The sequence below is a fragment of the Poromitra crassiceps genome (genome assembly GCF_964638095.1).
Source record: "Poromitra crassiceps genome assembly, chromosome: 10".
NCBI classification, from domain to species: Eukaryota; Metazoa; Chordata; class Actinopteri; order Beryciformes; family Melamphaidae; genus Poromitra; species Poromitra crassiceps.
In genome coordinates this window covers 30,985,866-31,001,001 of record NC_139631.1, presented here as the reverse complement: position 1 = coordinate 31,001,001, position 15,136 = coordinate 30,985,866, and the positions used below count along the sequence as shown (strand labels likewise).

Sequence of the window (15,136 nt, the reverse complement as noted above, 5' to 3'; positions counted from 1 at the left end):
ACTCAGACTTTCCAAGGCCTCGCACACATCTTGCACACACAACACGTTCTGAGCATGAGACAACAACAGGGGGTGGGTGAAAGATAGGTAAACAGAGCAAGACAGCTGGAAAAGGTGTGGAAAAAAACCCAAAGGCCGTTTATAGAGGGAGAGAGAGTCTGTGATAGAGGGAGAGATAGTCTGCAATAGCGGGAGTCTGTGATAGAGTCTGTGATAGAGGGAGAGAGTCTGTGATAGAGGGAGAGAGAGTCTGTGATAGAGGGAGAGAGAGTCTGTGATAGAGGGAGAGTCTGCGATAGTCTGTGATAGAGGGAGAGTCTGTGATAGAGTCTGTGATAGAGGGAGAGTCTGTGATAGAGTCTGTGATAGAGGGAGAGTCTGTGATAGAGTCTGTGATAGAGTCTGTGATAGAGTGAGAGAGTCTGTGATAGTCTGTGATAGAGTCTGTGATAGAGGGAGAGTCTGTGATAGAGTCTGTGATAGAGTGAGAGAGTCTGTGATAGAGGGAGAGATAGTCTGTGATAGAGGGAGAGAGTCTGTGATAGAGTCTGTGATAGAGTCTGTGATAGAGTGAGAGAGTCTGTGATAGTCTGTGATAGAGTCTGTGATAGAGGGAGAGTCTGTGATAGAGTCTGTGATAGAGTGAGAGAGTCTGTGATAGAGGGAGAGATAGTCTGTGATAGAGGGAGAGAGTCTGTGATAGAGTGAGAGTCTGTGATAGAGTGAGAGAGAGTCTGTGATAGAGTCTGTGATAGAGGGAGAGAGAGTCTGTGATAGAGTGAGAGTCTGTGATAGAGTGAGAGAGAGTCTGTGATAGAGGGAGAGAGTGTGATAGAGAGAGCCTGTGATAGAGGGAGAGAGAGAGTCTGTGAGATGTGAGTGTAGGACTTTGGAGGGCGAGGGAGCGAGAGTAACACAAGAGGATGATGGCAAGAGAGGGCCTTATTAGGAGGGCACAGCACAGGCATGGGGCAAGGAATGAGAACGGAGTCCAACACAAACCTGAGACTAAACACTTTCAACTGTTCTGCTGGGAATTTTCCATAGCGTCATTTACAGTCAGGAGCACTGAGGCAGGAGAGACGGAGGGGAAAATGGAGGGAGGGAGGAGAGAAACAGCTGAGCTTGTCTCTAGTATAATATGGCCCTAAGCTTTCCAGGTGGTCCTGGGAGGATGGCCCCTGTGTGGTCCTACATGCGGTCCTGTGCTGCTGCGTGGTGCTTTACCTGTGGCCTCATATCTGGTGACAATCAGCCAGGCCGACTGATTGGCCTCTCCTATATAATTGGACACTTTACATATATACTCCCCGCTCTCCTCCTCAGTCACATTGTAGAGGGTCAGCACCTGAGTGTCCGAGCTATTGACCCCAGAATGCTGCAAATACAAACAAGTCGTGTGACAATAAAAACAAACAGGCACATGCTCAAATGATTAGAATGATTTTTGGAAAAACAATTTTTTCTCTGCTGAACAAAGCGAAGCATTTGTTTGTATGGTTCATCGTTTTCAGAGTTATAGTTAACTTAATAGTAAGGTAAAATACATTTTCACATCAAATTATTAACATGTATACACTCCCCCCCCCCCCCTCTTTAACACAGTGTTGGCGACATAAGACTGTAAATAGCATAGACAGGAAAATAAATCTAACACAAATAACGTAATAGTAACATCAAAAACAGTGAACAATAAAACTATTTAAATAAAATCCAACAGTTCGGTTACGTTTCCCCATTTAGCATTACAAAAAAAGGTTACCACATCAAATAAACGTTGATTAAGTCTTTTTATTTTGAACTAAAATCAAAACCTGTAGCCAGGGCGTGTTGCGGCAGACTGGTCAGAGAGGAAGCGCCTACCTTGAGAACACGGACGTACGGCAAGCCGTCAGGGCCAACGCGGCTGCCGTTGACCTCGATGTGTTTCAGCCACTGGATGTGAGGCTGCGGGTCGCTGAACACTTTGCACTCAAACTCCACGTCGCTGCCCACGACTGCGGTGCGGTTGGCGGGCAGGCCGGCCTGTAGGATGGGCCTGTGGGGAGAGCGCTCTGCAAGGCAACAGACAGGCCCTCAAAATGTTAGTTTGGAAGTCTCGTAAAACAGTGAAGCAAACACGCTGTGTTGTATCAAAAATAAACAAGCGCAATAACCTAAGAGCACACATGCCTGAGTGATTCTCAAACACAACAAGCCAAATAAAACCCCCATCATCTGAAGTCTTTCTTCCTGGAAATGGCTACAGCCGATTGCAGACAAGGTCACTAGTCTAATCTGATCCCATACTGTGTCATTTCACAAGTTACAGACAGAGATTTTCTCAGCTGAAGAATTAAACTGACTGCTTCCCCAACTATATCCCGCCTGCATAATTACTGGCCAAAATAGATGGACAGACAAGTACTGACATTGTGCTAAAATACTGTAGATGGAGATAAGTTAACAATATAATTTGGAGCGTTCCTGTACAATGAGATATTTTTGGGGGGCTCAATTTTGATGACTGATATGATAACTCTCCAAAGTCAACTAATGAGCAAAGCATCTGGCAGATTGACAAAAATGTGCAGGCTTTTCTTGACCTAGACATCAGTGGGGGGGGGGGGGGGGGGGGGACTCAGCGTGCACTCTGGAGGATGCACTCCCCTCACGGAGGCCATCTCGCTGCCGATCAGGGTCTCTGGGACTGTGGTGAGCTCAGTGATGGAGGGTCTGGGGGGCTGTGGTGAGCTCAGTGATGGAGGGTCTGGGGGGCTGTGGTGAGCTCAGTGATGGAGGGTCTGGGGGGCTGTGGTGAGCTCAGTGATGGAGGGTCTGGGGCTGTGGTGAGCTCAGTGATGGAGGGTCTGGGGGGCTGTGGTGAGCTCAGTGATGGAGGGTCTGGGGGGCTGTGGTGAGCTCAGTGATGGAGGGTCTGGGGCTGTGGTGAGCTCAGTGATGGAGGGTCTGGGGGGCTGTGGTGTGGTGAGCTCAGTGATGGAGGGTCTGGGGGCTGTGGTGAGCTCAGTGATGGAGGGTCTGGGGGCTGTGGTGAGCTCAGTGATGGAGGGTCTGGGGGCTGTGGTGAGCTCAGTGATGGAGGGTCTGGGGGCTGTGGTGAGCTCAGTGATGGAGGGTCTGGGGGCTGTGGTGAGCTCAGTGATGGAGGGTCTGGGGGGCTGTGGTGAGCTCAGTGATGGAGGGTCTGGGGCTGTGGTGAGCTCAGTGATGGAGGGTCTGGGTGGCTGTGGTGAGCTCAGTGATGGAGGGTCTGGGGGGCTGTGGTGAGCTCAGTGAAGGAGGGTCTGGGGGGCTGTGGTGAGCTCAGTGATGGAGGGTCTGGGGGGCTGTGGTGAGCTCAGTGATGGAGGGTCTGGGGGGCTGTGGTGAGCTCAGTGATGGAGGAGGAAGTGGGGGCCGTGGCGAGGTCACGCTGAGCTCATGGTACGACGGTGTCGGAGGAAGTGGCACTGTGATTTATAGACGCAATGGCGCGAGAGCGAGTCACAGGGCAGGTCCAGGAGGGAGTCATCAGTTCACTCCTCTAACATCTCTCCATCCCTCAGGCCGGCGAGGAAACAGCCTCCATTTATCAAATGGCTGACGGGACGTTCCCAGCTCGCCCCAGAGCAACACTACATGACTCCCCTCATGTTCTCGGGATGAGGATTACATCAGGTGGGCTAATCAGGTCTAGTGGTGTGAAGCATTAGTGATATTGAACCAACGTGACACTCATGAATATCCCACAGGTGATTACGCCAGCCCAGGCAAAGGCATGCAGGCAGCAAGAAACGGGGGAGAGAACACTTACCGACGACGTCTAGCTGGTAGGTGTGATTGATGCTGCCATGTTGGTTTTCCACTACGCAGGTATAGTTCCCCTTGTCAGAGGGCACTACAGACTCCATGATGATGGTCCACACATGGTCTCGGACCTGAACGTTGGAGAAACAGGTTATAGAGGCTGCATAGAGAATGGGTAATGAAAAACAAAAATATATGTGATATAATCCATATCCAAGATAGAAGTATAAAACATATAGCAATATATTGAGCATTATACCAAGTAGGGATGTACGATAATCAGTTTGAATGATAACCCTGATACAATTCCTTGCGATAACCGTACCGTTTCAAATTTTCATTATCATTAAAACCGTGGTACCGTGATTACCGTTGTACCGTGATTACAGTGCTTTGAAAAACATGGTAAATACTGTCCATCATCAACCAAAGTTGGCAACAGTCTCCCAGATGCACGTGCAGCCTTGGAGAAATGATTTCAGTGAGTGTATCTATCCTTTTTGCATCTGAGTTTACAATGTAACATAACATTGTAAAATGATTTCAGTGAGTCTCTCAGTACTTTTTGAACATGTTCAGCCATTTTTTACGAATACCGTGATAATAAGATAACCGTGATAATTTTGGTCACGATAATCGTGATGTGAAATTTTCATGCCGTTACATCTCTAACACCAAGCAATGTATTGTGTGTGACAAAGCAGATACAACCCCAAGTCAGGATTTTGAATGGGAATAATATGGACAGAGATTCTTTAATTTGCCAGTTGCTCAAGGATTTCTGTATAACTTTGACACTGCAAAGAATATCTCACTGCAAGTTAGTTTAGTTCCAGACAGTACACCACAAAAGAAACGTTTAAAAAAAGTTTTAGCAGCAAAATATAGTCAGCTCAGCCATTTAATTCAACAGTGAGTTCCCCCCCCCCCACCCCCACTATTAACTCATTCAGGGCCAGTTTAGGACTGCCAATATTTAGCACAGGCCAAAGATTTTCATAATTGTTGGTCATCTTTCAAGACCCACAGTAAATTATCTATTAGCACCAGAGTGATTTGCAATACCTCAAAATGAAGATGTACGTCTCTGGGTTCACCAGGAAAAAAAAAGTTAGCTTTTAGCATGTTCTGTACTCTACTTATATCCATTTATATACACCCTGTTTTCACCCAAAATGTCTCTCTCTCAGATGACAAACAGGAGCAAATGCAATTTCTGTAAAATATACATTCTCAAGCAGAACTCGCTCTCAATTCTTTTATTTTGAACTGTATTGACATCAGACATGTAAATACTATTCGTTATGACACAAATGAAAAAAAATAAATATATATATATATATATATATACACATGAAGTGCTTTTTTTTTACATTCAACAATACTGCAGTGTGAGTGAGTGTGCAGACAGACACACAGACAGACAGACACACCGACAGACAGACAGACAGACAGACAGACAGACAGACAGACAGACAGACAGACAGACACACACACACACACACACACACACACACACACACACACACAGACACACACACACACGATGCCCCTTCGTTGCGTGATTTCTAACCCCACATAGGATAAGCAATAACCACGCCCTGTGGCGCCGGGATTGGCCAGGAGCAACAGTGGAGCAGAGACACTACACTGGAGGGCACGCAGTCCAGCGATTTCATGAAGCTCTTGAGAACGGGCAGCGGGCTTCTGCCTGCGTGCCTAGCTGTTCGTGTGCTGCTCGTCCATGTCTCCCCCTGTCATATTCTTCCTGCTATCGTTGCCGTTTTCCCCTCGGCTATTCAACACGTCCTCACCGCCCTCTGATCACTGCTGATCGATCATTTCCTCATTCCTCCGATGATCAAACGCATCTGTGGATTACTTTCTCCGGTTTTCTCCGGCTGGCACACAGGAAGGCTGGCACACAGAAAAGCGACCAGCTCCTGCAGCGCGCGAGGGGCGTTTCAATGGGGTTTCTCCTGTCAGCACAAGGCAAGCTCCTTATCCATTTTCTGATATTCCTCCTGCTCAATTTCAAAACAACAGCTGCGGTATGTGTTTGTTCACGTGTTGTCTTAGATGATAGGGACCTGATACCATGTGACAGGCTGGGGAAGTGTTTTAACTACGCCCTGCAGTAATAAAAACAAAAACACGTCAAACACGTCATTGGCCCTCTGGGCTATTCCTGATAAGACGTCAAAGACGTCATTGGCCCTGAATGAGTTAACACCATTTCCTCTCCCCATCAACACCAACCAAAGTTTTAGGCAGTGGAACTTTACTATGTCTGTAAGTTGCTATATTGCTCAGCCAAATCGATCATCCTCTCATTTGTCGTCTGCATGTGGCGTTTCAAACGTCTGCCGCTCAGGCATTTAGCGGGAGCCACCAAATACCGAAAGGGGAAAAAAGGGGGTTCATGTTTTATATACATCTGCCCCAACCTGTCTTATTAGCGTCAATTGATGTCTCCGGTGAAGTCTGGCTCTCTTTTTTCCAAGACAAAGTTATAATTTTTCTTCCATAAATCTGCCAAGACCGGCAGTGTGTGATTAAACCAACAAACCTCTAAGGCAATGGCAACATCAAACATGCATACACACAGGCCAAGCCATACGGTTTCCCTCATTTAGCTCAAATGTGATGAGGGAGTCCAGCTGCCTGCTGCCAGATGTGTTGTGCTTGGCTTCATACATGTGGTGCGCATTATTCCCCGCCTCCTGCCCGTCTCCATGCAGACGATATGAACAATAGAGGCCTGGTCATAAAAGCAGAGTGTGGGAGGGATGGGAGACGTCCCCAGCCGCCGATGCAGACCTTTGCACCTTGACTGAAAAAACAGCAGCCAGATGGTGAAGTGTGCTGCCTGGTTGGGCTTGGGAAGGTGGGGGGGGGGTGTGGGGGGGGATCTGGGGGGCTGGCAGCTGAGAGGAAACTCCTAAATGTGTCCCAGCTGGGGAGGGAGAGGGGTAGGGGGGGAGTAGAGGACAAGGCTGGACTGGCCTACACCTTGATGGGAAGAGCAGATGCGGGGGAAGGCGGGCGGCTGTGTCTTTAGTCTCTGTGAACATCCGTGCGCATCCGACACCTGTGAGGCTGCTGCCTCACAGGTTGGACTCCACTTAAAAAACTCCACTTAAAAAAGATACACTAAGTGAGCTTTTTTGGTGCCGCCCCCCAGCACAAAATGACTACAAAATATCCGCTGGAGTTTGAGAGGGTTGTGTTAATGACTCAACGAGGTGGCTCAGTGGTTAGCACTGTTGCATCGCAGCAAGAAGGTCCTGGGTTCGAACCCGGTCCGTCCCAGGTTCTCCCCGTGTTCCGTGTGGGTTTCCTCTGGGTGTTCTGGTTTACTGCCACCATCAAAAGACATGTATGTTAGGGTAAAGGCCCATGTCCACCAGCTGCGTTACGGCTCCGTGCAGCTGCCTCAACAGACTCACACCAATGTAATCTGTCGGGCGCACGCGGGATCCGACAAGAACGGAACAGGTGCGTATTGTTTCCGTGCCGCATGTATTGCCCATCCATTAACACGGGCAAGAGTCTGTTCCGGCAGTTTGAGCGGATCCGCATGGAGCCGTACCGCATCTGGACAATAAACCATAACTTGGGTTAGATTGGTGAGATTTCTGGCTGTCAGGACACACATCCTGGGACATAACTTGTTCTGGAACAAGAACTTCTTGACCATTGGAATTTCAAGACGCGTATCAAAAGAAAAACCCTCAAATGATCAATTGCGTCAAAGCTCAAGCTAAAAGTTTCCCGATGAATTGTAAACAATCATGTTGATCCCTGGGTGAGCAGAGATGCTATATTTATGGTGAGGGGAAGCTGAAGCATGCCAGCCCTGGTCCACACCCTTCACTGTGAACTGTTTACCCTGTCTCACTTCCCCTAAGTGAACCTGGCTCAAACCCAGAGGCTTGAGTAAACGCTCTTATCGTATCAAACTGATATCGCCTCGCAGTTTATCAACAGTGAGCATCGCATTTCAACGCAGCCTGACTGGAGCTGTGAAGACATCCCATCTCATCATTATATACCATAATTAGGTATATTGACTGTCGAGGTACATTTACTGCTGTGCGGATGCCATTACGCAAAAGACGACGCGCCGATGCACAAAATGAGGACAGCCAACAGTGGCCTTCTCCAGACGGATGGCTAGGATTGCCCACCTGGAGGTATTGTTATTGTGGCACAACCTTCCCTTTGTGGCGTAGGATTTCATCTCGCATTGTCTCCCAGGTCAGATGTGAAACTTGCCTCTGCTGTCGCAGAAGTGGAAGAGAGGGAGGGGCCCACTGATCTGATGTAATGATGAGATCACTGACACATCTACACTCACAGTCAGTGAGCTGGGAGGGATTCAATAAGGATCGCTAAGCGGGGACGTACAACACAGAAGCTGAGGGGACATTTATTTATTATTATATTATGATGATGTTTACCTTGAAGCCACCGATGCGTTGGTCTCTCTTGAACTCCTTGCCATTCTTGAACCATTTGAGAGTGGGGGTGGGGTTGCCATTGGCCTGGCATCGAAACTTGACAGTCTTACTGGCCGGGACGGCGTGAAGCTTCTTCTCCATCTTTTCTGGGTGAGCCCATTGTGGGGCCATTGCTAAGAAGCAAGAGAGGGAGAGAAAGCCGTTATAAGCAGTTATAAGCAGCATAACAGCGAGGGGTAATTCACTGAATTATGTAAATGATATAGATTCATAATTATTAGGGGCAAACAAAAAAAAACACAGCTACACAATTTCTGAGAGTATTTAATGTATTATATATATATATACTCTAAAAGTCCTAGCCCCTTTTGGATGACATTATGAATTAATTTCTAAATGACGGTCGGTCACATGTCTTGGCAGTCCTGCATTTGTTATGAAGTTGTGTAGTCATGTGTACTTTTAAGGGGGTAGATAAGGCAGTAGAGGCCAAAGCCAAGGTCGGGCATGCTTGCCACACTTGGTGGCTGCTGGTTTCCTTGTGGTCAGAAGGGCGGCAGTAGTGAGCCAGATGATGACCACAGTTCGTCACCACAGGCACATTCCCGATGTGAGAGTTGTCATCGAGGTAGAGAAAGCCCTCTGATTCACCAGAGTGAAATCACCCAAATGCGACCGACAAACACCCGTCGTGTGTTTGTCTATACAGCTGAATGAAATGTCATTGACCATCTATGAAAGTTAGTCATCATGACGCCCTCAGGCCGGCGCTACCATGCGCCCCCTAGGGGAACTAACCGGTACTCCAACTCTTTCTTCCCTTCCGCTGTCAGGCTGTTAAACACAGACAGTAGTCATTTTAAATGAACGCCTTCACTTATATGAGCGCACAACAGGCCGTACGTATCCTGTCTGTGAAGAACAGGTTAGGCTCGTTCATACATAGATATATATCTTTTATTTCTTATACATGTTCTCATGTTTTTACATATTGAATTATATGTATACTTTTTATTTCTTGTTCATGTTTATATGAGGCTGATCTGTTATCTCTGACATTATTTGTTTGTTTATGTTATGTCGTGCTGTTACGTTACGTCCTGTCTGAAGTTTGTAGCTCACTGTGAGCTTTTGAAGGTGTTGGGTAGGCTGTGAAACTGAATTGCCCTTCTGGGATAAACAAAAAGTTGTCTGAATCTGAATCTGAATAACCTTATGACCTGTAGCTAACCAGGTAATTATTGATTTGTAGTATTGGGAAGGAGTGTAGGCCACTTACGCAGCAGTTTTTGACTGCCTAACAGTTTGGCTTCCTCTGATGAAGTCTCCTCATCCTCATCTTCATCCTCTGATGATGCCAGGGTATCGACTAGTAGAGTAGAAAGAGGATGAATTGTCAGCCATACCAAACAGAGCTGCTTCATAATTGTGTTTAAAGCAATTAAAGAAAGCAGTTTGCCAATGATACACATGGATTTAACAATCAGACATACTGTAGAAGCAGAAATCTATTCAACCATTTCCTGGCAAAAAGATTATATTTTTTGTTCAAAGCAACAGAACTAAGGCAACCCACTGGGCGCTAGAGCCCATTATGGTTGACCTGCGATATACTGGCTTTACATTGATAGAACATCTTCACTTTTTTAGGATAGATAGATAGATAGATAGATAGATAGATAGATAGATAGATAGATAGATAGTAAATAAAGTCTGCGTCTATGACCTTACCTGTGACGTTGAAGTAGACGCTGTGGTTGCCAAAGGTGGTGCATGCGTACAGGCCAGAGTCCACCAGCTCCACGGCCTCGATCTCCAGCTGGCCGTTGCGTAGCCGCATGTGTTCTCCGTCCACCACCACTACATGGTCCTTTGTCCAGTTGACAGCCTGAAGGGAGTCCTTGGCAGTGCAGCCCAGATCCAGCCGGTCCCCGGGGTAGAGGGTGAACAGCTCCGCCTGGGTTTCCACCGGGACTACAGACGGAAACAGAAAGACATGCCGCGGTTTGAGCAGAGCAATAGTAACTAGGCTCAGAGTGAGTAACTAGCATGCTGTTAACTTAAGAACACAATAAAGCAAGGATACTGCCTTTGAGCCCAAATATAACTATCTACAAAAGGATAACCACCAGCACTGTCTCTCTAAACACATTTCACAATACCTCCAATTGAATAAATGGAGAGAGAAAAATGAATACAAAAATACATAAATGAATGAATAAATAAATAATATTATACAGAATAGATAGCATCTATAATGCTCAGAAAGCTACAATACAAAAGGGACAGCATCTCTATAAACACTAGGATAAAAAAGCATTTCTGAGATTTTTTTTTATTGATAAAGCAAGGCCAAAGAGATAGAAGACGAGGAAGAGGCCCTTTCCTTGATTTCCCCGATTCATTCCTGAATTCCGTGTTGAAAATGGAACTCCAGCCACACAGCAGCACACTGCCTCAGCCTCAGCAGCACACTGCCTCAGCCACACTCAGCAGCACACTGCCTCAGCCACACATACTCAGCAGCAGCACTGCCTGCCTCAGCCACACTCAGCAGCAGCACTGCCTGCTTCAGCCACACTCAGCAGCACACTGCCTCAGCCACACTCAGCAGCAGCACTGCCTGCCTCAGCCACACTCAGCAGCAGCAGCACTGCCTGCTTCAGCCACACTCAGCAGCAGCAGCACTGCCTGCTTCAGCCACACTCAGCAGCAGCACACTGCCTCAGCCACACTCAGCAGCAGCACTGCCTGCCTCAGCCACACTCAGCAGCAGCACTGCCTGCTTCAGCCACACTCAGCAGCACACTGTCTCAGCCACACTCAGCAGCAGCACTGCCTGCCTCAGCCACACTCAGCAGCAGCACTGCCTGCCTCAGCCACACTCAGCAGCAGCAGCACTGCCTGCCTCAGCCACACTCAGCAGCAGCAGCACTGCCTGCCTCAGCCACACTCAGCAGCAGCAGCACTGCCTGCCTCAGCCACACTCAGCAGCAGCAGCACTGCCTGCCTCAGCCACACTCAGCAGCAGCAGCACTGCCCGCCTCGCCTCACCTCTCCCTTCAATTAAATCGCATCCCAAATGAGTCTCGGCCCTCTCTCTCTCTCTCGGCAGGCGAGCGAGCAGCTACTTTGGAAAGGAAGAAGGTGTAATTCAATTAGAGGAATGAAGAGGGGGGGAGGCATCACGCAGCCCGACACCTGAGCCCCCCTGTTCTAAATGACTGCATAGTACAGAGGGGGAGGGGCTAACCCAATTATGTTGACACATTGTCCATCACAACGGTGTTGTTGGTCCAGTGACAAAAGGCAGAGATTGTCACTGGCTAACTTGCTTGAGATTCTTGCTCTATGATCTTCCGTGCCAAAAGGCCCACGAGGAACATTGCTCCAATTAACTGCAAATTAATAGCCTGCTTCTGGTGATACACTTAGCAATTAGCAAAGTAGCAGATCCAAAGTAATCCCGTGTGGCAGTCATAATGGGCCTATTCAAAAGCCTTTACTCATCCCTCCATTCTCATTTCGTACAAATGCACACTTATTTTCCACCCTAGATGAGCCAAAAAGAAAAAAGCATAAACATCCTCTATAATCAAATGCCACCACAGTGGTGATGACTGGCGAGCAAAAAGCTCAAGACGAGAACATTCTGAACTATACAAACTTCTCTGAGGGACGCCGTGTGTGTTTTGTAACATAAATGTTCTTCCTCATAACAGGAAGCACACCCATATATAGCATAACCTCGGGACAGCATTAGCAAACCTGATCACAGTAACCCCTCCCTCCATCACAACAAAGGCCTCCAAACAATAAACGGGGGAGAGGGAGTGAAGAGAGCGAGCATGAGAGAGCATGTGCACAAGAGCGAGCGAGCGAGCGAGAGAGCATGTGCACAAGAGCGAGCGAGCGAGGGCCTGCAGCGGCAGGTTCTAGTGCCAGTTGCCATGGCGACACCAGTTGGGCCTAGTAAAGGTATTTCCTGGATCACATATGTCTGACAGGCCCTTAATCCCAGCAGGAAAAGGGGCCAGGGGGTAGGATCAACTTTCTCCTCAAAAACAAAACCAAAGGGGGAAAGTAGAAGAGGCATTTAGTGATGGGCGAGCGCTATCCAACCTGGACACAGGCTTAAAGGCACGCTCTCTCCGTGCTTTGTGCGGGCGCCGTCCACCATGTTTCTGCTCCTCGCCCTTTAAATGTTGATGCCACTGATAAGGCTGTGTCAACAACATCCCAGCTATTAATCCGGCTTGCAGACATCATAAAAAGCCCGTCAAAGCGATACAAATGTGTGTGTTGCTTTATTGTACAGCATAGTCAGAATCCTTTGCGCTTCTGTGACAAGCGTAGGAGTAAACCCATCCAGAGTCAAACAAAACACATTATTGTGGTGTATTCAATCCTAACCTCGTTTAAAAAAAAAGGCTCTAAATCAGTGTAGAAACTAGAAAGTAGTACTTAAGTGTAGAAAAACATACACTACTATCACTCACAGTAAGTTTCAATTTAATCTCTTCAAACAGCAGTGAGTGAGCACCGAGTTTCAAACATTTCCTTTGAATTTGAGGGTGTTTCAGTTGAATTAATCCTCCAGGCGCTATGATTGGATTAAAATGGATTAAGGAGCATATTTTCAGAAAGCAACCCAGCTGGAATGATCTTGCTCTCTTCTCATGTGTTCTTCCAACCATTTGGAGAGAGAGAAAAATGACTGACATCTTTTCAAATCAGCCTAATTATAGAAATCATGAAAGGGATTTTGGTGAAGAAGAAAGCAGCAAGTCAAGGTTTTGAACTTGAACAGTAGAGCTCATGACTGAGTCTGTGAGTTCCAGACCAACTAAAAAAAAAAAAAAATCAACAAGTTGGCGCCAGTCTATGGAACCTTCTCTGGCTTGGAGATAGGAAGCAATATGCTGTGTGAATGACTGTTGGGATTTCCTGCTCTCACTGGAGTGGAGCAGCGATGGCTGTGCAGCACAGTCAGGCTGGTGGAGGCACTGAGATGGCGCACACACACAAACATCACTATGGCGGCCGTTTGAAGGGGTGGGTGACTGCGGCTGAGGGGACTGATCAGTGACAATAGGCAGGACCGGCAGGGAGCAAAAGAATAGCACAATGCCTATTAGCAAGCGCCCACAAATTCACTGAGTAAGTGTCCCTTCTGAAAGCACTCCAGTAGGGGAGCTTTTCATTCCTAAATGAGCCATTGACAATTACCATGGATTAACACTGGAGGGGGGAGGGGGTTGGGCTGCAAGGATTAGCCTGCAGTGCAAAATTAACCTTTAAGTTATTCCTGTATCATTCAAATGAGTTCTGCAGCTTTTAGTCCGACAATGTGTCTTTATTGGACAAACAAACATGAAGACCAAGACCTCCTAAAGGATAACGCTGGTCTAATTTTAGTTTCCCTAACGCCATTACTGCCTATGAAAAAAGTCTGTACCCACCACTGTACCAATTGACCACAGTCAGAAGAACTACTGCTGTCTGCTCTACTGGAGGTTTGCCCGACCTCCCAGAAGTCACAGGCTCCCATTGTTCGCAAAAATGCATTAAAAACAAATCAGAGACATTCTGCTGCCTTGACTAATCCAGCATGTCGAACAACACGAGTATGGCCGTTTTTGCAAACATGACGTTATCACGCACTGACACGCAGTTTATTAAAACATGACGTTATCATGCACCGACATGCAGTTTATAAAAACATGACGTTATCATGCACTGACATGCAGTTTATTAAAACATGATGTTATCATGCACCGACATGCAGTTTATAAAAACATGACGTTATCATGCACTGACATGCAGTTTATTAAAACATGACGTTATCATGCACTGACATGCAGTTTATTAAAACATGACGTTATCATGCACTGACATGCAGTTTATTAAAACATGACGTTATCATGCACTGACATGCAGTTTATTAAAACATGATGTTATCATGCACTGACATGCAGTTTATTAAAACATGACGTTATCATGCACTGACATGCAGTTTATTAAAACATGACGTTATCATGCACTGACATGCAGTTTATTAAAACATGACGTTATCATGCACTGACATGCAGTTTATTAAAACATGATGTTATCATGCACTGACATGCAGTTTATTAAAACATGATGTTATCATGCACCGACATGCAGTTTATAAAAACATGACGTTATCATGCACTGACATGCAGTTTATTAAAACATGACGTTATCATGCACTGACATGCAGTTTATTAAAACATGACGTTATCATGCACTGACATGCAGTTTATTAAAACATGATGTTATCATGCACCGACATGCAGTTTATAAAAACATGACGTTATCATGCACTGACATGCAGTTTATTAAAACATGATGTTATCATGCACCGACATGCAGTTTATAAAAACATGACGTTATCATGCACCGACATGCAGTTTATTAAAACATGACGTTATCATGCACCGACATGCAGTTTATAAAAACATGACGTTATCATGCACTGACATGCAGTTTATTAAAACATGACGTTATCATGCACTGACATGCAGTTTATTAAAACATGACGTTATCATGCACTGACATGCAGTTTATTAAAACATGATGTTATCATGCACTGACATGCAGTTAAAACATGATGTTATCATGCACTGACATGCAGTTTATTAAAACATGACGTTATCATGCACTGACATGCAGTTTATTAAAACATGATGTTATCATGCACTGACATGCAGTTTATTAAAACATGACGTTATCATGCACTGACATGCAGTTTATTAAAACATGACGTTATCATGCACTGACATGCAGTTTATTAAAACATGACGTTATCATGCACTGACATGCAGTTTATTAAAACATGATGTTATCTAGGGGTGGGGGAA

General features: G+C 46.3%; 1 protein-coding gene across 2 annotated transcripts in view; it reads right to left on the bottom strand.

Annotated features, from left to right (window-relative positions):
- The window catches only part of fgfr1a (fibroblast growth factor receptor 1a), a 43,257-nt gene that overhangs the window by 14,421 nt on the left and 13,700 nt on the right, over positions 1–15,136 (bottom strand). The window contains exons 3-8 of one of the 2 annotated variants that reach the window (XM_083644878.1): positions 9,984–10,226; positions 9,532–9,621; positions 8,253–8,425; positions 3,797–3,920; positions 1,864–2,054; positions 1,228–1,378 (exon numbers count right to left, since the gene is read on the bottom strand). In XM_083644878.1, the coding sequence (XP_083501004.1) occupies positions 1,228–1,378; positions 1,864–2,054; positions 3,797–3,920; positions 8,253–8,425; positions 9,532–9,621; positions 9,984–10,226 (972 nt within the window). The remainder of the gene's footprint in view (positions 1–1,227; positions 1,379–1,863; positions 2,055–3,796; positions 3,921–8,252; positions 8,426–9,531; positions 9,622–9,983; positions 10,227–15,136) is intronic. The other variant, XM_083644879.1, reaches the window with a different exon arrangement.